General features: G+C 47.3%; 2 protein-coding genes across 11 annotated transcripts; both read right to left on the bottom strand.

The window, feature by feature from the left end:
• Positions 1-199: 199 nt before the first annotated feature.
• Positions 200-8,098, bottom strand: trim54 (tripartite motif containing 54). Of its 8 annotated transcripts, none has more exons than XR_008947377.1 (10): positions 7,721-8,096; positions 7,070-7,248; positions 6,037-6,214; positions 5,123-5,218; positions 4,818-5,051; positions 3,936-3,958; positions 1,270-1,394; positions 1,053-1,113; positions 813-868; positions 200-489 (listed from the first exon to the last, which is right to left on the bottom strand). XR_008947377.1 is itself a non-coding variant. In XM_057017032.1 (10 exons), exons 1-8 carry the CDS (start codon positions 7,910-7,912, stop codon positions 1,055-1,057), a joined length of 1,086 nt encoding a protein of 361 aa, XP_056873012.1. In that variant the 5' UTR covers positions 7,913-8,096; the 3' UTR covers positions 200-489; positions 841-868; positions 1,053-1,054. The 8 variants fall into 8 exon arrangements, 4 of the variants coding, with proteins under 4 accessions (XP_056873012.1, XP_056873011.1, XP_056873010.1 ...); XM_057017032.1 differs by having other exon boundaries at positions 841-868; XR_008947380.1 differs by having other exon boundaries at positions 200-868; positions 3,936-3,990; positions 7,721-8,098.
• A 1,427-nt stretch (positions 8,099-9,525) lies between these two features.
• On the bottom strand, positions 9,526-17,687 carry dnajc5ga (DnaJ (Hsp40) homolog, subfamily C, member 5 gamma a). Of its 3 annotated transcripts, none has more exons than XM_057017039.1 (7): positions 17,475-17,687; positions 13,664-13,791; positions 13,203-13,416; positions 12,901-13,057; positions 12,135-12,286; positions 11,701-11,740; positions 9,526-11,579 (listed from the first exon to the last, which is right to left on the bottom strand). In XM_057017039.1, exons 2-5 carry the CDS (start codon positions 13,780-13,782, stop codon positions 12,138-12,140), a joined length of 639 nt encoding a protein of 212 aa, XP_056873019.1. In that variant the 5' UTR covers positions 13,783-13,791; positions 17,475-17,687; the 3' UTR covers positions 9,526-11,579; positions 11,701-11,740; positions 12,135-12,137. The 3 variants fall into 3 exon arrangements, with proteins under 3 accessions (XP_056873019.1, XP_056873020.1, XP_056873021.1); XM_057017040.1 differs by having other exon boundaries at positions 12,135-12,283; XM_057017041.1 differs by lacking the exon at positions 12,135-12,286.
• Positions 17,688-17,904: the final 217 nt, after the last annotated feature.

The following is a 17,904-nucleotide window of genomic DNA, read 5'->3' as shown; positions in this document are numbered from 1 at the left end:
ACGCCCATCCCATCAAACGGCTGCTGTTTGCGCCTCTGTGAGACCGATAACAATCATTTTTGTTTGATATAACTGAGCTAACTGTTGCTGTAGCTAGCTAAACGACTCTATAGCTGACTGAACCTGGTGCCACAGCTCATTATGGCTCTACTCAAACCAGCACCCGCGCATCATCTGCAGGACAACAAGCAATAACGCAAACGTACTACAGCTTTTATTCTACTTTCAAAAGCAGTTTCATGCCCGTGAATATAAAATCTGACATTAAATGTCCAGAAGTCTTTGTTTGATATCCTCAGAGAAGAGAGAACCTCTAAGTTTTCCTCCTACGGACAAACTCGAGACACTAAACAAAAGGCAGAATAAAGGGGAGTCGACATGTCCAAGAGGAAGGAGGGTGAAGGAGGACGAGTTTGAGATCATTGTCGGGTTCTTGTGGTTCTCCTGGAGGACTGTAAGTGCATCTCTTCCTCTGCAAGCCGTGAAAACCTGGAATAAAAAGATGTTGTTAATATCCACAGATTATTGGTGACAATACACAGAACAGAGAGGATCATGGGAAGACTGAGAATCTTTGCTCTCCTTATGTGGTCTGATCAAAGCTAAATCAAAATATTTCCTGCGGTTCCTGTTTTCTACCAGGAATTGAAAGGAAAATTGTATTTAGGTGACTTTTTACAGCGGCCTCTTGAGGTGAGCTAAGCCTGTATCCACCTACAGGAGAAGCTTAAAGATCAATGATACATCATCAATGTGCATCTGCATTCACAACAAATGAAAGAACAAATTTAAATTTGAACCAATTGTCAAACCCCGTGACAGCGCCCCCTGGTGGCCCACCGGAGAATCTCTTAAACCCGAGAGGTTCCTGTTTTAGGGATGAAGGAAAGTTAATATGGATTAATTTTAACATGAAAAGGAAGATGGGTTTGTTCTAATGGTTGATGCTCCAAAGTTCACGATTAAACAGTTGGTTTATTTAATCCACATTTATTAATGAGGATAAAATCAGAAAATACACATTTAGGGTCAAAAGAAGAGCGACCTCTGACCTCTAGAAGGATGTGAAGTCGACCTCTGACTCCTCCTCAGTTTCCTCATCATCTGCGACACCTGCACACGCAGAGGAAATCAGGGTGACGTTCATGAGGACCTTTCTGCGTTTATATTTAAGGGAATAAATTGGTTTGAATGGAAACTGAAGCTTGTTTGTACGAAGCTTCTAGAGGTGATTCAGCCGCAGACGTGATGAAGATGGACGAAACCAACCGGAGCAGAAGTCGATGTTCATCAGCGCCGCCGCCGCATCGCTGGCGTCGATGGTGAAATGGTTCATGCTCTCGTAGCCAAGTTCTGGACGTTCTGTGCTGGAGGTTCTGGACGTGGCCGCCATCCTGCAGACAACCAGTTCCACATTCAGACTTTATTTTCACACAGATCAGCAGGTTTGGAGCCGAACCGACGTCCAGAATGACGGCACTGATCGATCGCAAATCCACAAAATACTGCATAAAAAGGTTTTAAAGGGTTAAATGCCGAATCTGTGTGGTGTTCGGGTGTGTGGGACCCGTTTTCAATAATAATAAGTAATAAAAATAAGTTCAAAGAAATAAAAGTCAGCAGTTTTGAAAAACCTTGCTTCACTTTTTTTTATTTTCTTTATTATGTTTTAAATAATAAGTTATAAATGTGACCTAACAAAGGTAAAGGGCAAATATTAACCATATATCTTGTTTATACTGCTTGTGATTGGGATAAGGTAAACATCTGTTCAGTATTTTAACATAAAAGTGTTTGATTGTGAGGCATTAAAAGCCACAAAATGCAACGGGTCCATCAGACCCACAAACGCTGGCTGAGTAACAACAATATGAACATTACACAAGGGTTAAAGTTATTTATTTTACAGTAACTTCAGTCGGATGAATCGTCACGTCTGTTAGCATGCGTTGTTAGCCTCGTTAGCTCCAATTCATACAACTCATTTTCTGGCTTTTAATTAGAATTAAAACACAGATGGATATGTGTGTGTGTGCGTGTGTGTGTGTGTGTGTGTGTGTATATATATCTCCTGACTCAATGTCATGGATACTGGAGTATCTAAAGCTGTATAATATCAACAGGACACTAAGAGTTCATCCAGAACTCCATGAAGCTGTGGAACACGACTCTGGAGGCCAACTCAAAGCCAATTGCGCAGGTGAGCATCAGATGTGGCATATATCAAGGAGATGCTCTGTCCCCCCTGCTGTTCTGCATAGGCCTAAACCCCCTCAGCCAGATCATCACCAAGAGTGGCTATAGGTACCAGTTCTGAAGTGGAACAACCGTCAGCCACCTCCTCTACATGGACGACATCAAGCTGTATGCCAAGAACGAGCGTGACATCGACTCCCTGATTCACCTCACTAGGATCTACAGCAAAGACATCGGGAGGTCATTCGGGCTAGACAAATGTGGGCGGATGATATCTAGAAGGGGAAAGGTGATCGCAACTGACGGGGTTGAACTACCGGAAGGGAACATCACAGATGTGCAGGACAGTTACAAATACCTGGGGATCCCACAGGCAAATGGTAACCATGAGGAGGCAGCTAGGAGGTCAGCCACAGCCAAATACCTGCAGAGGTTAAGACAGGTCCTGAAAAGTCAGCTGAATGGTAAGCACAAGATCCAGGCCATGAACACCTACGCCCTGCCAGTAATCAGATACCCTGCTGGCACAATACCCTGGCCACTGGAAGAGATACAAGCCACTGACATCAAGACAAGGAAGCTCCTCACCATGCACGGAGGGTTTCACCCTAAGTCCAGTGTCCTGAGGCTGTACACAAAGCGAAAGGAAGGGGGCCGAGGACTAGTAAGTGTCCGAACTACTGTCCAGGAGGAAACAACAAGCCTCCAAGAGTACATCTAGAAGATGGCCCCCACTGACCCACTGCTGAGTGAATGCCTCAGGCAACAAAAGCCCACCAAGGAGGAGGAACCTGAGGGGCTATCATGGAAGGACAAGCCCATGCATGGAATGTACCACCGGCAAATTGAGGAAGTGGCTGATATCGAGAAAATATACCAGTGGCTGACAAAGGCCGGGCTGAAAGACAGCAAAGAGGCACTACTCATGGCTGCACAAGAACAGGCCCTGAGCACCAGAGCAATAGAGGCCAGGGTCCACCAGACCAGACCAGGCCAGACCATACCAGACAAGACCCCAGGTGCAGACTGTGTGGAGATGCCCCTGAGACAGTCCAGCACATCACAGCAGGGTGCAAGATGCTGGCAGGCAAGGCAAACATGGAGTGGCAGAACCAGGTGGCTGGCATAGTGGACAGGAACATCTGGGTATGGGCTGGAGGTCCCAGGGTCCAGGTGGGAGACACCCCAGAAAGTGGTGGAGAACAAGCAAGATCCTGTGGGACTTCCAGATCCAGACTGACAAGATGGTGGTGGCCAACCAGCCTGACATCGTGGTGGTGGATAAACACCAGAAGACAGTGGTGGTGATAGATGTAGCAATCCCAAGTGATAGCAACATCAGGAAGAAGGAACACGAGAAGCTGGAGAAGTACCAAGGGCTGAAGGAGGAGATGGAGAGAATGTGGGGCATGAAGGCAACAGTGGTCCCAGTGGTGATGGGGACACTAGGGGCAGTAACACCCAACCTGAGCAGATGGCTCCAACAGATACCAGGAACCACACCAGAGGTCTCTGTCCAGAAGAGCGCAGTCCTAGGAACAGCTAAGATCCTGCGTAGGACCCTCAGACTCCCAGGCCTCTGGTAGAGGACCCGAGTCTGAAGGAGGAGCGAGGAAGAGTGTTCGTATGTGTGTGTGTGTCCAGTTCATGGAACCAAAACTCCAAAATTACTCAGAAACATAAACATTAGTGGCCACTTTCTGAAGTAGATTAAACGTGCCGCATCACAGCTCGCTCACCTTTCCAGAATGATGTTGGCGTTCTGCTGGGATGACATGACATCTTTTGAGTTTTCTTCCAGCCACATCAGTCAAAAATGTCACCCAGAAAATAAAAAACAACCAGTTTGATGTTTAATAGCTCGGCTGCCATTAACCATAAACCCGTCAAACACCTGATGCTCTCAGACCAATAACAACAGAGGTTTCAGTCAAGTCTACAAATATATTTCAGTGAAATTAATATAAAGTTGTTTTTACTCTGATCAGATTACCATGGTAACCAGCAAATGCATCATCGTGGGTCAATCACCATCTTTATTAGATCCCTTTATTTAATAACATAAACATTCCAAATGCAAGAGGCAGAAGATGAAAAAGCAGCCTAAAGAGACTAAAAAAGAGAATAAAACTGAGCAAACAATCAGATTATTGATGACGGACGGAGACGTTGGTGCTTGATCGACAGTTTGTGATGTTAAAAAGCTCCGTTCTCGGACCCTTTTAAACACACTTCTCTTTGTCAAATTAAAACTTTCAATTTTTCAGGAAAAAAATAATCCCTCTGCACCTTTAAACTGACCTGGGAGGTAATTCTCCACTGTTGTTTCACCTCGTAGTAAAGATTTTTGCATAAGTACTCTGACTCAGCAAAACTTCAGGCTATGCTAAGCTAACATGCTCACACTAAGGTGACAATTAAAGGCCGTGAGTATCAAACTGTTAAAATCTGTTGTCAGAAGTCAGATAAAATACATTCAATTGAGTTTTTGATGTATAATATCAAAAGCCCACTAATTTTAAAGTTAATACTGATCCCTCGGTGGCTGTAGTGCTTCTACATTAGCCATGACCACATTATACGAAGTCTCTGGCGGCAACTGAGTAACCACGACAACCCACCTGAATAAAGGCAGACATGTGCGGCTCCTCCATGGACCGAATGGCCGACTCCACCAGCGCTACGGCGGCCTCCAGCTCGTCGCCGTAGCGCTGGATGAGCGAGCGAGCTCGTTTGAGTTTGTGGTCCTGCTCCTTGCTGATGAGCCCCACCAGCTCCAGCTTCCGCTCCTCCAGGGTCGCCACCAGGCGGTCAAAATGGCCGGCCAGCTGTTCTCGCTGCTGCTTTCCATTCTCCTGAGGTCGGAGGTCAGAGGTCAGAGGGAGGATCAGCCTCCATCTCAATCAGAGCTTCCCGTGCAGCTCACCTCTATGGCGTGGCACATCTCTTCCATCTGGGAGATGTGCCCCTGGATGTGGTCGTTACTGGCGACCAGCATGGCGATCTCGTCGCTCAGCTCCACCTGCAAAACGGCAAACAGGGTCGACGTGAAACCAAGCGCCAACGTTTGCCTGGAAACATCATTTTCCTTCCAGCAAAGCGGCAGAACTGCGTCATCAGCACAACAACACGAGTCACCCAGAATGCACCTGTTTGGCGATGACATCACCGGCGCTTCTCGTCGTTGCGCTGCTAAAGGAACACAAACTATTGTCCACGTGAACGTTGGTGTGAAGGAGGATCGAACCTCATCTGAAATTCAGATGAGTGAATCAGAGATGTCAGAGATGGCGGCCGAACGCCAGCGAAGCCAACTGCTCAGAAGGCGGCCGCACGCTGCCAGCAGGTCCACACGTGTGACGGGATCACATGAAGCGCTTCAAAAATAATGGAACAGCCATGGAGTGGGTACAGAACTTCCCCCAAAATAAGATCTTTTCTCTTTGAAAATTAGGATCCATCCCACCGAGCACATCTGCGGTCACATCTGTCCGCTTCACTCTTCTTTTGGGGGGACAAAGCGGCCACAGAAGAAGGAATTAAAAAATAGAGAGCAGGTAAAGGCCACGGCCGAGCTTAGGCGCTCCTGGAGGGTTCGTTGACCTTTAAAGCAGCTGCTGCTGCCCCCAAACTTACAAACTGTGTTCAGCAGCAGCTCGGACGAATGCTGGGATCTGTTTACGGTGACGGGTGGAGAGGGAGAAGGAACGCGAGCCGGAAAAGAGAATGAAAGAAGAGAAGGTGGGACAGATTTGACCACCTGGTGGCCCTGAACATCCGGTAGCTGTCGGGGGACCAAATGAAAGTGGAGGCAGGCGAGGAGCTCCGGGTGACTCGTACCTTCTTCCGGGTGTAGACGCTGTCCAGCGGAGCCACCTCGCAGTCCTTGTGTTTTCCGAACACTTTGCACATGGAGCAGGTCGGCGTCTGGCAGGAGAGGCAGTAGATGTTGATCCTCTCGTCATCGTGGTCTTCACACATCAGCTGCTGCGGCTGTTCCGGCTTCATGGCCAGAAGTCTGAAAACACCAGACGGACAAAAGCAAAAGTATCATTCTAACGTTGCTATCGTATTCAGGACAAACAAGGCCTCGCTGTTGTTGCCAGAAATCCAGCTGTGACGTCAGCAGATGAGGCTATGATTCCAGGATCGGTGTGTGACGACTCAAACCAGGCACAGCCAACACACAGCTTCGTCTTCATCACCTGTGCATCTTCCTCACATTTGTCACCCACAAACACAGCGCAAACCTTGTCCAACTGGAACTGGCCGTGGGCGTCTGGGAGCGACAGGATGAGTAAAGCCCGACAAAAACTTTCCACACCTCAGAAAACAAAACATTTTTCAACTTCTTTTAGCCCCCACAGAGAAGGAGGAGAGTCCATCTGTCTCTAGCGAACATCTTCATCAGCTGCTGGGCTGGAGCCAAAACAATAAAATCCAACAAAATCAAACACAGTTTTCTTGTCCAGATTGTAAGAGATAAGTTAACATTTCGGATGATCACATTGAATATATGATCATATTAAATATACGTAAACACACACACACACACATATAGGTTGGTCCGATTGCAGAATTTAAGACTTAATCTAAGGACGGTTACGTTAAAAATACATCAAACATATCAATGATTATCTTTTGTTTGTTAAGACTTAGGTTGTGTTTATTTAATCAATAAACGAAATGAAACTGAGTAAAATAAAGTTCACGGCGCTGCGCTGCCCCCTGTCGGCAGTTGCCTGTATTACACGAGCCTCGTTTCAGATTCTATATATTTCTTCCTGGCACCTCTCGCATAGAAACTAAACTTGTTTTTTTTAGTGTTTTAACAGAACCCTCTCCCTTTTTTCAGTCTTTACTACCTCCTCACCTGGATGACTCCTGCTGTCTGTACAGATCTATGATGTTCTCCACCAGCAGGTTCCTCTGCAGACCATAGATGCCGTGGCGGTCCAGCACCACTTCGTGACGGCAGGAGGGACATCGAAAGCGGCTTCCACTGACCACAACACCGGAGGAACCACGAGCGTGACCCAGGGGATTGGCCTCCTGGAAGAAGAGAAAAGTCAAATTTTGGCCTCTCCGGTTTAAACTTCCTGATGATTAAAAATGGCCAATAATCCATTTGGAGTTTCATTATTGAAAATTATTTCCTGCCTGTTTGTGTCATTTTAACTGACAATACTGTGACGGGTTTAAAGCCTTATTGCATTACCAGATATTTCTGTTTAATTGAGTGTTGTTCTTCTTTGGTGAAATATTTTCCAACTGTTTGATTGATAAATTCTGCCCCCTGGTGGTCCATCAAATTTCAGTCCGCATTTAAGTGTAAAGGGATCAGTTTCATACAAAATTAATCTTTTTTCCTGTTCTTTTAATTGAAATAACATCGAGGTAAGTTTTTTTGGGAGATAACACAAGAAAGTTATGTTGCATAAACCTGCCGCAGGTGTGGGAATGTACGGATGACGCTCTTTTGTAAACACACATGTCCTAAAACTGTAAACATGGAGGATCTCACCTGGAAGATGTCGCTGGCACACTTGCGGCAGAGGTTGTGCTGGCAGGGCAGGATGACCACAGGTTTGGAGAACATCTCCAGGCACACCGGACACACCAGCTGCTTCTCCAGGTTTTCCATCGCGGCTCCTCGGGCGGCGCCGGGGCCGGAACTGCCTGCTGATGGAGGCTTGCAGCCCAGAGCAAAGTTCATCAGGCCACCGGGGACGTTTCAGCCTGTCGGGTCAAACGTGGGGAACCGTCCTTCAGCCTCTTTCTGGGTTGTTTGAAAAAGTTTGTGTGTTGCCCCTCCAATTGTGGCTCTTTCAGGCGGACTCTTCCCAGCTGTTCATCCCTTAATCCCACTGGCTGCATGTCTGAAGCCCCCCCACACCCCCATCCCAGGCCCACAGCAGCCACAGTCTTGACTGCTGCTATTTTTAGCTCCGCCGCAGTTTGTGATGGCTTCAGTTACTCTGTCAACTGAACTGAGCAACTATGGAAGCTCCTGGTACAATTTAAAAAATGAGTTTTTGAGGAATTTCCCAACAAAACAACCTCTATAACAAACATTTTAGAAAATGGGGATAAACCTGAACGACAAGTACAGAAGTTCCAGTCAAAATGAGGGAAAAAATGTGTGAAAATATGAAAAATCCGAGGAGTCAAATTATTGAAGTGAAGCTGGTTTATAAGAAAAGCCTGAACTGGAAATGTGGATGGATCTGGGTATCAGCTGTGGGTTTCTGGGGATTCGGACCCGGACAAAACGGCGTTCGTTTGAGAAAAGGTCACTGGACATGTGATCAAACATTTTCACTCTTCCTCGCTCCAGGGCTCTCTGTCAGTTTCCGTGGTGACCAGGAAGGTCGTCAGTCAGGGTTCAAATGATTGTTGATATGAAGTTTGATACTCAGGAGGGAGTTGGCCTAATGAATACAAGCTCTCTGAGGTCATCAGCACAAACTGCTCGTCTATTTTCTAACTGTGTCACAACAGGAGAAACTGAGCCGTCCACGCGGCACCGCTCAGCCAGTCATCGGTTCTGCCCCCTTAGGTTAGCATCACCTTCAGGTCAAGAGCTGCTGGACATCAGTGAACGTTTGAACGTCTGGCGTTAATGTTCCACACACCGACTGCAAACTTTTCACCCGAAGCACAACCCCGCCACTGGGGGGCGCTAAAGACGCCCAGACGCATCACTCAGAAGCGTCAAATCAAAACATGACTGGAAATCAGATTATTTCGAATTTAACCTATCAACTCAGATTCCTTAAATGAAACAACTCGTCTCTGACCCGTTGACCCCGTCCTGCTGTCCTCGCCCTCTGACCTTCAGCATAAAGACTTGCTCAGGTCACCTGCTGGTGAAAGAACCTCTAATCGATGGCGAGGCGGCAGTTAATCAGACTAAGATGTTAATGAGATTATGAGGCTATTTAAGGGTTCCTGCTGCAGAGTCAGCATGCGGGTCTGTTCACGGCACTCAGGCTTCTGCTCACGTGCGCTGACCAGGTTCACGCCCACACCAGTGTCCCCGTTAGACACCCGCCTTTAACGCTGGGAGGCAGACCTGCAGCAGGTTTTCCAACGCCCTGTGACCGTGACCATGACAGGCCACAAAGGCCCTTTGAAACTGGACCCAAGTTCCTGGAACTGGTCAAGACCTTGACAGAACAAATGAAATTCTAGAAAACAGGTCACATTTTTCTGTTCCGAACAAAATGTTCAGCAATTTGTTGACGACGAAACAGTAAAATGAACCGCTCATATGTCCTAAATATGTCAAGGCAGAAATGTTCATTTAAGACAAATGAAGACAGGAACTTTACAAAAATCCCCCGTTTTTATTTGGCTGCTTTTCACAACAGTTGTTTACAGGTGGTCCACAGGAACCACCGCGGTGAGCGACAGAACTTCCATCACTACATGCACAGTTCACATTTTATGGCAGTTACAACAGAAATGTTGACTTTTGTTGGAGCGCCTCCGTTAGCTCGATGCTAACTGCTCTGACAAAACTGAGGATGAAGCTAACAGGTTAGCGCAGGTCATTCAAACCGTGACGCCACATTTAAAATCATATTTCTGTCATTCAAATTTTAAAAAAATGATGTTCAGCCTTAGGTTTTGAGTTAACCAAACAAGAACCAGGATTCATTTTCCTCTTTTAGGATCATTTAGAAGAGCTACAAAAATAATAAATAATTTTATTTCAGTCTTCCATGGTGGATTTCACATGTGTAAGAAAATCAAAGATGAATTGTGATAACGAGAAGTCCGATCTTTCCAGGTCGGGAACATGCAGAGTGAGAGATAAAAATGGAGATTAACGGGAGCTGGTTTGGTTGCTGGTCTGACGCCGACGCCTGGTTTGTGTATCAGAACTAGAACTTTTTAAAACCCAGGTCCAGAGATTTGCTAAAGTTAGCGTAGCAGAGAATGGCCCCCCAGGTCCGATCTGGTGGACGCAGTTTTGCAGATTCATGTTGTGTTTCAGAATTAGAAAAAGAAACTGTCAAAGTGTTGGTGTAGAACCATCACTCCAACAACCGGTCACCTGCGACCCAAACCCACAAAACCAGCCACCAGAATTCGTTATCGGGCTCCAACCAGCCTGTGACGCTGACATGGATTTAATTTAGCTTCAATTAACGCAGCAAATTAGCAAAAAGGTGAAAAGATGTTCCTCATAAATGCTCTCTGGTGGTTCCGGTTCGGCTGATCCAGGTTCAGGTGGTGTCCCGAGAGCATGTGACAACACGGACAGTGAAGGCACGTCAGCGTCAGGTGGAGCGGAGGAGGTTGAAATGACCAGGACTCTCGAAGCTGGTCCATCAGCGCCACTAGGCCTTATATAGCTGGAGGATGGTTCTGGTACCTTAAGCAGACACCAGGATTCTGGTTGGTTTGTTCAAGACTGAAATATCAGTAGGAAAAGAGCTTTCTGGGCTTCCTGTCAGAATTTAAACTTCTAAATTACCAGTAGCCCAAACTGGGCCTCAAAGTTCCTCACACAGTCACAGTTGGTTCTGGACCGAGACCACCCCTGGACCAGACTCTTGGTTCCAACGGTAAAATCTTAGGGCCTAGACCAAATAAATTAAAAGTCCTTTAATATTGTTTCTGGGCTCTACTGGAGGCTTAAAATGAAAGACAGACCTGAATGATGGACCAGAACCGAACCACCGACAGCAGGAGGCTCACTGAGCTGCTTCAGGTCTGCAGCTCAACAGCAGAAAATAGATCCCATGATTTTGGCATGTGTGGCATCTGGCGGGGTGGGGGGTGGGGGGTTCTCTGGATGGTACTGGTGCAGACCCCGGGTCGGGTCCGGATCAGGGTATTGTGTCATGCTGTACAGTGGGGGGGGCGGGGAACCGACGGATCTGTGAGGTTCAACTTTAAACCTCATGAGTTTCTGCAGGACAACAGAAGGTTCGTCCTCCTGCCTGGTTCAAACCAGACGGAGGTCATGTGACACTGATCCGGTCCTAACGCAGGAACTGGATCCAGCTGCTGGAGCAGGGCCCAGCTGTGGAGAAGACAAAGGTCTCTGTACAAAACAAGGTGAAATGTAGAAAAGGGCTCCTGTGAGGAGAAGCAGAGTTAAATAAAGGAAGACTGGTCGGGGTGCTGGGGGCCGGATTCTGCCCACTCTGGGTTCCCTCGGTCCAGAATCACATCCTTACTGGTGTTAATGGGAGGATGAGGAGGACAGCGAGTCCTTCTTCTGCTCCGCTGAAGGGATGCTTACAGGCGCTGTCCAGCGGCTGGAGCGGGTGGGTTCTGATGGGTCAGGATTGAGGGGTGGGCCCCGACTGGGGGCTTCTGGATCTCCGCGGCTCTGGCAGCAGGCTGGGTGGCTGGATCATAACGAGCTGCAGAGGAAGGAAGGAAGGAAGGAAGGAAGGAAGGAAGGAAGGAAGGAAGGAAGGAAGGTGGAGGTCAGGTTATTTCTGGAGCAACAACCGGGTCTGAAACATCCCAGCGGCCACCGACCTGCTTCTGCTGCTCCAGGAACATGGAGGTGGTCACTTTCCTGGAGGAGAACAAACGACAGCCAATGAGTTCAACCTTCCCACAGCTCCGGTCCCTCTAGAACCCACAGAACCCACAGAACCCGGAGGCTCCGTGAGGCTCTAAAGTATCGCCGGGCTTGTTAAGGTGAAGCTAAACGGGCTGTGAGTGACACGACGATGATGAAGTGGATGAAGATGTTAAAGCAGAAGAAGCTCGTCGGGTCAGCGCGAGAAGGCGAACGGCACCCGTCATTCGGCCATGCTCGGGTTCTGAGCGGTCACGTGAGCGGGACAAAACAAACAGGGACGGATGATTGGACGGCGGCGGCGGCGTGGGGGCGGGTTATGATGATGCGTGAGATGAGCCAGGCACAACAAGAGGAGGACATTCAGATTAGAGGAGGGGGCTCTTACGAGTCACTGGGACTCTGGGAGGGCGTCTCCAGAGTGCTCCTCGCCTGCAGGGCTGCTCGCCGCCATGGCCAGCGGGATCGGCTGACTCTGGCCTTCTGGGCTGTTCAGGCCCACGTTAGATGTAGGCTGGTCTATGATAACTGTGCAACCTGCTGGAGCATGAAAACACCCTGAGAACCTGACCTCTGACCTCTGAGGAAGCTGCTCAGGATACAGTTAATAAACCCTCCAAGGAGGATTTTAACACCATTTCACAAAGAACTACACTACCCACGTCCGAGTGAGGAGACACAGCCTGAGCTGCACACTGTGGGATTGTGGGTAGTGTAGTTCCAATGCTCTATGAGCGCCACCCAGTGATCAGCAGGTAAACTTCAACAAGGTGGCAGACAAAAGGAGGATTTGTTGAGCTGTAACCCACATCCAGCCACATTTACATGGACGGATGTGTCTGTTTAACTGGTGTTCTGCCGGCAGCTTTAGAGAGAACACCAACGTGCACGTCTTCTCGTGCTCCGATAATCAAACACAAGAGAAGAAGAACGAGATTAGCAACAGAAGCATTTAAAGGCTCCACTTTCGTCTCCTTTGTGGCCTGGAGGAAAACTGAAGAAATCTTCCTTCTTGAATAGTTCTTTCAGCCCCACGTGCACGTGTTTGTGGCCCTTACGAAACGGGGGCCTTCGGCCACGGCTGCTAACGCCACACCATCAACAACAGTCGAGTCATCGAAAGGGCGCGTCACGCGGCCCGAACGGGAGCTCACCATCGTCCTGCTCTGCTCTGATCTGGGCCTCCAGGTCCTCGGGGTCCACGTACTGGTAGTTCTCGTCGTCGTCGGGCGGTTTGCACTTCCCGCAGCAGAAGCAGCAGCAGCAGCAACAGCAGCAGCACGTGAACAACGTGCAGCAGAGAACCAGGCCCTGCAGCACAGTTACAACTTCAGAACTCCACATCCCACAATCCACCCTGATTGCGCTTTCTGTATGTTTTGTGCATTTCTGTCAGTTTCCATGGAAACAGAGGAGCACTAGAGATCTAATATTGTGTTGTGTTGCCCCGACCCACCTTAAACCACCACTTGGACATGAGGAAGTAATATTTGACGCTCTCCTCTCCAAACTGCTCAGACACGTAAAGGCCCATGGAGCCGTACTCGTCGTAGATCCTCCTCTTGGCCTCATCGTTCAGGATGGAGTTGGCGTTGTTAATCTCCTTAAACTTCTCCGCCGCCTCTGGGTTGTCTGGGTTCTTATCCGGGTGATATTTCAGCGCCAACTTCCTGTAAAGAGAAAGTGAGAGGAGACGCCAGAGACAACCGTTAGCTTAACGGAACAGAAGACAGATGTCTCCTGGGTTAGCAGCTCCGTTCTGTTTGACTTGTCTCCTCTCGTGCAGGCAGAAAAATGCTGAGGAATGCGTCCCTCTACTTATTGTCCAGACTTTATCAGGATTTGGGGGTTAAGAAAACACTGAAAGAGCAGGAACGTGGCCAGCCGGCCCACTGGGGAGGAGCTAATAACACACACCTGTAAGCTTTCTTGATGTCCTCCGCCGACGCACCTTTTTCCAGGCCTAGCACCTTGTACACGCTCTCCCCAGCCGTGGACATCTTCCTCTGGGGACGTGCCGCGTTGGGTTCAGCCATGGCTCACCTCTGTCAGCGGAGAAGAATTGGACAGTTTTGGCATGAGTGGACCGTCCCTGCTGTTGACCACAGGAGCAGCCTGACACCATTGTGCAGAGATTTAAAAAAAATAAAAAATAAAGGCTTTAAAGGTGGAAAAACTGAGCTTCAAAGCCCAGAACCTCTGTCTCAGTCCAAATGAGTGGAATCTGAGAGCGCGGATGTGGAAAAATGTTTAGGTCTGATACACAACTTTAATGATCTGGAGCTCAAGAATCTCCAGAAGGAGAAGAAAGATGGTTTCTGTCCCTTCAGCCTCCTCTGGGATTAAAGCATTAATCCCTGAATAAACCACTGGCACTGCAGAGTGTGAGAGTGTGTGTGTGTGTGTGTGTGTGTGTGTATGTGTGTGTGTGAGTGTGCTGAGTCTAGAAACGGTCCTGGACCAGGTACTTGGACGCCATCTCTGCTGGGCTAAAACGATGGAAGATCTGCTGATTTTGATGTGCTGACTTGCTTCAGATTACCGACGGCTCATTTTGGTGTCTGTGGTCTGGCTGTTTCAGGCAGCTTTATTCTGACCAAAGATTAAATTTATGAGCAAAGAATGAATTCAGAGTGGATTTAAACCCACAGCATCGGTCTAGAGGCCAGACGGTTCCTCTTTCATCACCCAAGTGAATCACAGCTCAGAGGGAGGATTCCTAATTCAGCCCTGTTTAACTAACACACACACACACACACGTTATTATTATTTTTATTTCCCCTCGCCACTAACAGTGACATCAAAGCTAAATGTTTTCACTTTGGTGTCAGACACACATTGAGACGTACCAATAATGCTGTGTGGGTCGTTGATTAAAGGAGATTACGTTTTGCTGATCTCACAGATTACCAGAGAGAGCTGTGTACACACACACACACACACACACACACACACACACACACACACACACACACAACACACACACACACACACCACACACACACACACACACACACACACACACAACACACACACACACAGAAATGTGCTCACAACATGTGATGAAGTCACACTGCCAATATTCCTAAACCGGAGCTGGAAAAGACCCTTGAGAAAAGGAAATCCCAGGAAATCCTTGAGAGTCGGACGTTTTTCAGTCTGTTTTTGAGTCCACTAGTATGAAGTTTGGAGTTTTGCATGAAAAACACACAAGATACTCTTTAAATATAAGTGATAATAATTCATTTTGATCGGCTGTACAGTCATAAATTGTGATATATTAAATCATCATTCTTAAGAAGGTGCTTGAAAAGAGTATATATAAAGTCTGCAAAGCTCCAGGTGAAAAGCACAAATGCAGAAGGTTGTGAGGCAGAAGCCCATCACGTATCCATGCTCAACGTTTCTCCAGAGCTCCTGGCATGTGTTTGATTTATGCAGCCGTGGAAAACCTGACCTGCAGGTCAGCAGAGCGGCAGAAAAGCAGCTTTGCATCATTCACACAGCCAGTTAGAGAAGATCCTCCTGTTGGACAACAAGGAGCCCCCAGCAGCTTTAAGGCAGCACCATCATGTATGGCAGCACCATCATTTGTCCACTGAAACCGGATTTGACAGGTCCTCTGGTTCACCTGAAGACAGAAGCCCAGTAACGCACCAACCAGATGCAGCAGAGCTCATTCACACACGTTTCACCATCATCCTGACTGTTTCCAGGGTAACCAGCTCTCACATATTGTTGAACATTGTGCTCATCTTGCACAGAAAACCCTGCTGCTCACAATTAACCAGTTTGAGACCCCAATATATGACAAACCAACCATAAAGACCAGTAAGAAAGGACTATTTCTGCTACTTTGGTCCATATTTAGACAGTTGGTAGAGTATTTTTAGAAAGGAATCTTCACGTTTAAAGACGTCAAAGGCCTGACTGATCAGATCGGTGCTAAAAATACACAAATTAGCAAAGGTTCATCAGAACTGAGGGTGTCGACTCTAAAAATACAATTTCACTGAGGTTTGTGTTGTTGAGTGTTAAATTGTAGATGAAAATAAAGTCTGAACTAAAATCAGCGAGAAAGAGGCTGGAACAATTATTACTTTACATTCCCAGAAAGGAAAACAAACTACCAACGTTTGTGGATTAAACTCCCGTGGAACTCTTTTTTAATTTACAAGATGGACCCATCTGGTTGGCAGGACTGGAGTCAATGATGATGGCCACAACGTCCTCAGACGTTATTGCCGCTCCTTCTGTGTCAGGAACAAGAAGCGACGTTGCTGTGCTAGCCACTATGAAAGACAGGAACCATCTTTCTTTGATGCTATGGCCAAAAACAAAGACAGGAACCAAGTTTCTTTGATGCTGCAGCCACCTTCAAAGACAGGAACCAAGTTTCTTTGATGCTGCAGCAATCTTCAAAGACAGGAACCAAGTTTCTTTGATGCTGCAGCCACCTTCAAAGACAGGAACTAAGTTTCTTTGATGCTGCAGCTACCATGAAAGACAGGAACCAAGTTTCTTTGATGCTGCAGCAATCTTCAAAGACAGAACCCAAGTTTCTTTGATGCTACAATGAAAGACAGGAACCAACTGTCTGATGCTGCAGCCACCTTCAAAGACAAGAACCAAGTTTCTTTGATGCTGCAGCAATCTTCAAAGACAGGAACCAAATTTCTTTGATGCTGCAGCTTCCATGAAAGGCAGGAGTCAACTGTCTGATGCTACGGCCACCTTCAAAGACAGGAACCAAGTTTCTTTGATGCTGCAGCAATCTTCAAAGACAGGAACCAAGTTTCTTTGATGCTGCAACCATCTTCATCATCTCATGACTGCGGTCACCGAGTTGACCCGAGGAGCGTTTTCACTGAACCCCCTGAGGGGGTTCGGGGTCAGTCTGGAACCGTTTCTGCGACCTGTGGCGGGGGTGGAGGTCCGGGAGGAAACAGGCCTGGATTCGGGAGGACGAAGCCGCGTCATGGGCGTCTGTTTGTCCTTGTGGAGCTGTAATCCTTCGCTAATCTCTCCGCACCCACAGTTCTTCCTATTTTACTGTCGTCCGTTCATAAATAAATATTACCGGGAGCATTTAAGCCTTATTAAACAAGATTTCCCGACTATAGCTTCCCTTGTTACGTCTCTCTTTCCTAATCCAGACTATCCTGCTAATAGTCCTAATAGTGGACGCAATGAGATCCGGTGATAGTTTAGAATTGCAACATTTCAGAGCGGTTTTGGACTGACTAAATGTTCAGAATTACGCACGTCGGCACCTGATCGAGCTACATGCTAACCTGTTAGCCCCGGTAGCGCCGAAAATAGACTGAAGCTCTTTTTAAATGATTCAATTAATCGTTACGGCGATTTATAGGCTACCTTAGGTTAAACCAAAAGGTTAAAGTATTCTAAGGTTTATTCGGAACACCAGTAGCGGGTTCAGCCCTTCTCCCGACACAAGGACAAACCCGGGCAGCAACAATACGCCACCGCCCTGTTTATAATGTAGCGCTGTGCTTTTATTCAACGCTATAATGACACGCACTAAAACCTGCATATACACAATGCTTATGTTCATTTAATGTCTGGCCCGTAGTAAATCAGTACCGTCTTAGGACTCTTAAATTTAACCCGACAGTTCTATGAATGGAGTTCTGCCGACACGACTGTGACAACCACACGGTTAGCCAACATCATGCTAACTACTTTAAGTTTTGTGGAAATGTCTTACCTTGTTGGAAAAGAACAGTGTAGATCTCGCCGTATGATTGTCTGGATCATAGAGAAATCTGGTTTGAAGTCTTAATTCCCAATTTTAAGGCCCATATTAGCCGAGCGGCACCGGCTGACCAGACCGCTTCTCAGCGTTCGCGTCAGGCGGACGCTGCCAGAGGACGCGCGCGCTGATTGGCCGAGTTCTTCCCGGAAGTGAAAGAGGAAGCTGCGGTGCCTTCAGGGTCCTTCCAAAAATCCCCCATTTCCGAGGAAACAACCAGACGATGAACAAAACAAACAAATCATTTATCCATAAAGTTGTAAGACGGTTGTAAATAAGTAAACTATGTTCAGCAGATGATTAGGAAGGTAAAAGAATATTAAGAATTGGGGAAGATCCAATTTGTCATCCGGTAAAGGTAGCTTTCCATTTAAATCAGATACAA

This window comes from Takifugu flavidus, chromosome 19 (assembly GCF_003711565.1).
Source record: "Takifugu flavidus isolate HTHZ2018 chromosome 19, ASM371156v2, whole genome shotgun sequence".
NCBI lineage: Eukaryota > Metazoa > Chordata > Actinopteri > Tetraodontiformes > Tetraodontidae > Takifugu > Takifugu flavidus.
The sequence above is the reverse complement of the archived record's forward strand: the minus strand, read 5'-3'. Positions and strand labels throughout refer to the sequence as shown.

Excerpts from the sequence above, each read along its gene's own strand:
- trim54 (XM_057017031.1), bottom strand. The coding sequence starts at position 7,912 with ATGAACTTTGCTCTGGGCTGCAAGCCTCCATCAGCAGGCAGTTCCGGC. Across the intron at positions 7,249-7,720 it reads GTGCCAGCGACATCTTCCAG|GAGGCCAATCCCCTGGGTCA; the intron begins GTGAGATCCTCC and ends CTCTTCTTCCAG. Across the intron at positions 3,959-4,817 it reads ACATGTCTGCCTTTATTCAG|AACGCCAACATCATTCTGGA; the intron begins GTGGGTTGTCGT and ends TCATCCCAGCAG.
- dnajc5ga (XM_057017039.1), bottom strand. The coding sequence starts at position 13,782 with ATGGCTGAACCCAACGCGGCACGTCCCCAGAGGAAGATGTCCACGGCT. Across the intron at positions 13,417-13,663 it reads GACATCAAGAAAGCTTACAG|GAAGTTGGCGCTGAAATATC; the intron begins GTGTGTGTTATT and ends TTCTCTTTACAG. Across the intron at positions 12,287-12,900 it reads CAGAGCAGAGCAGGACGATG|CAGGTTGCACAGTTATCATA; the intron begins GTGAGCTCCCGT and ends TTCATGCTCCAG.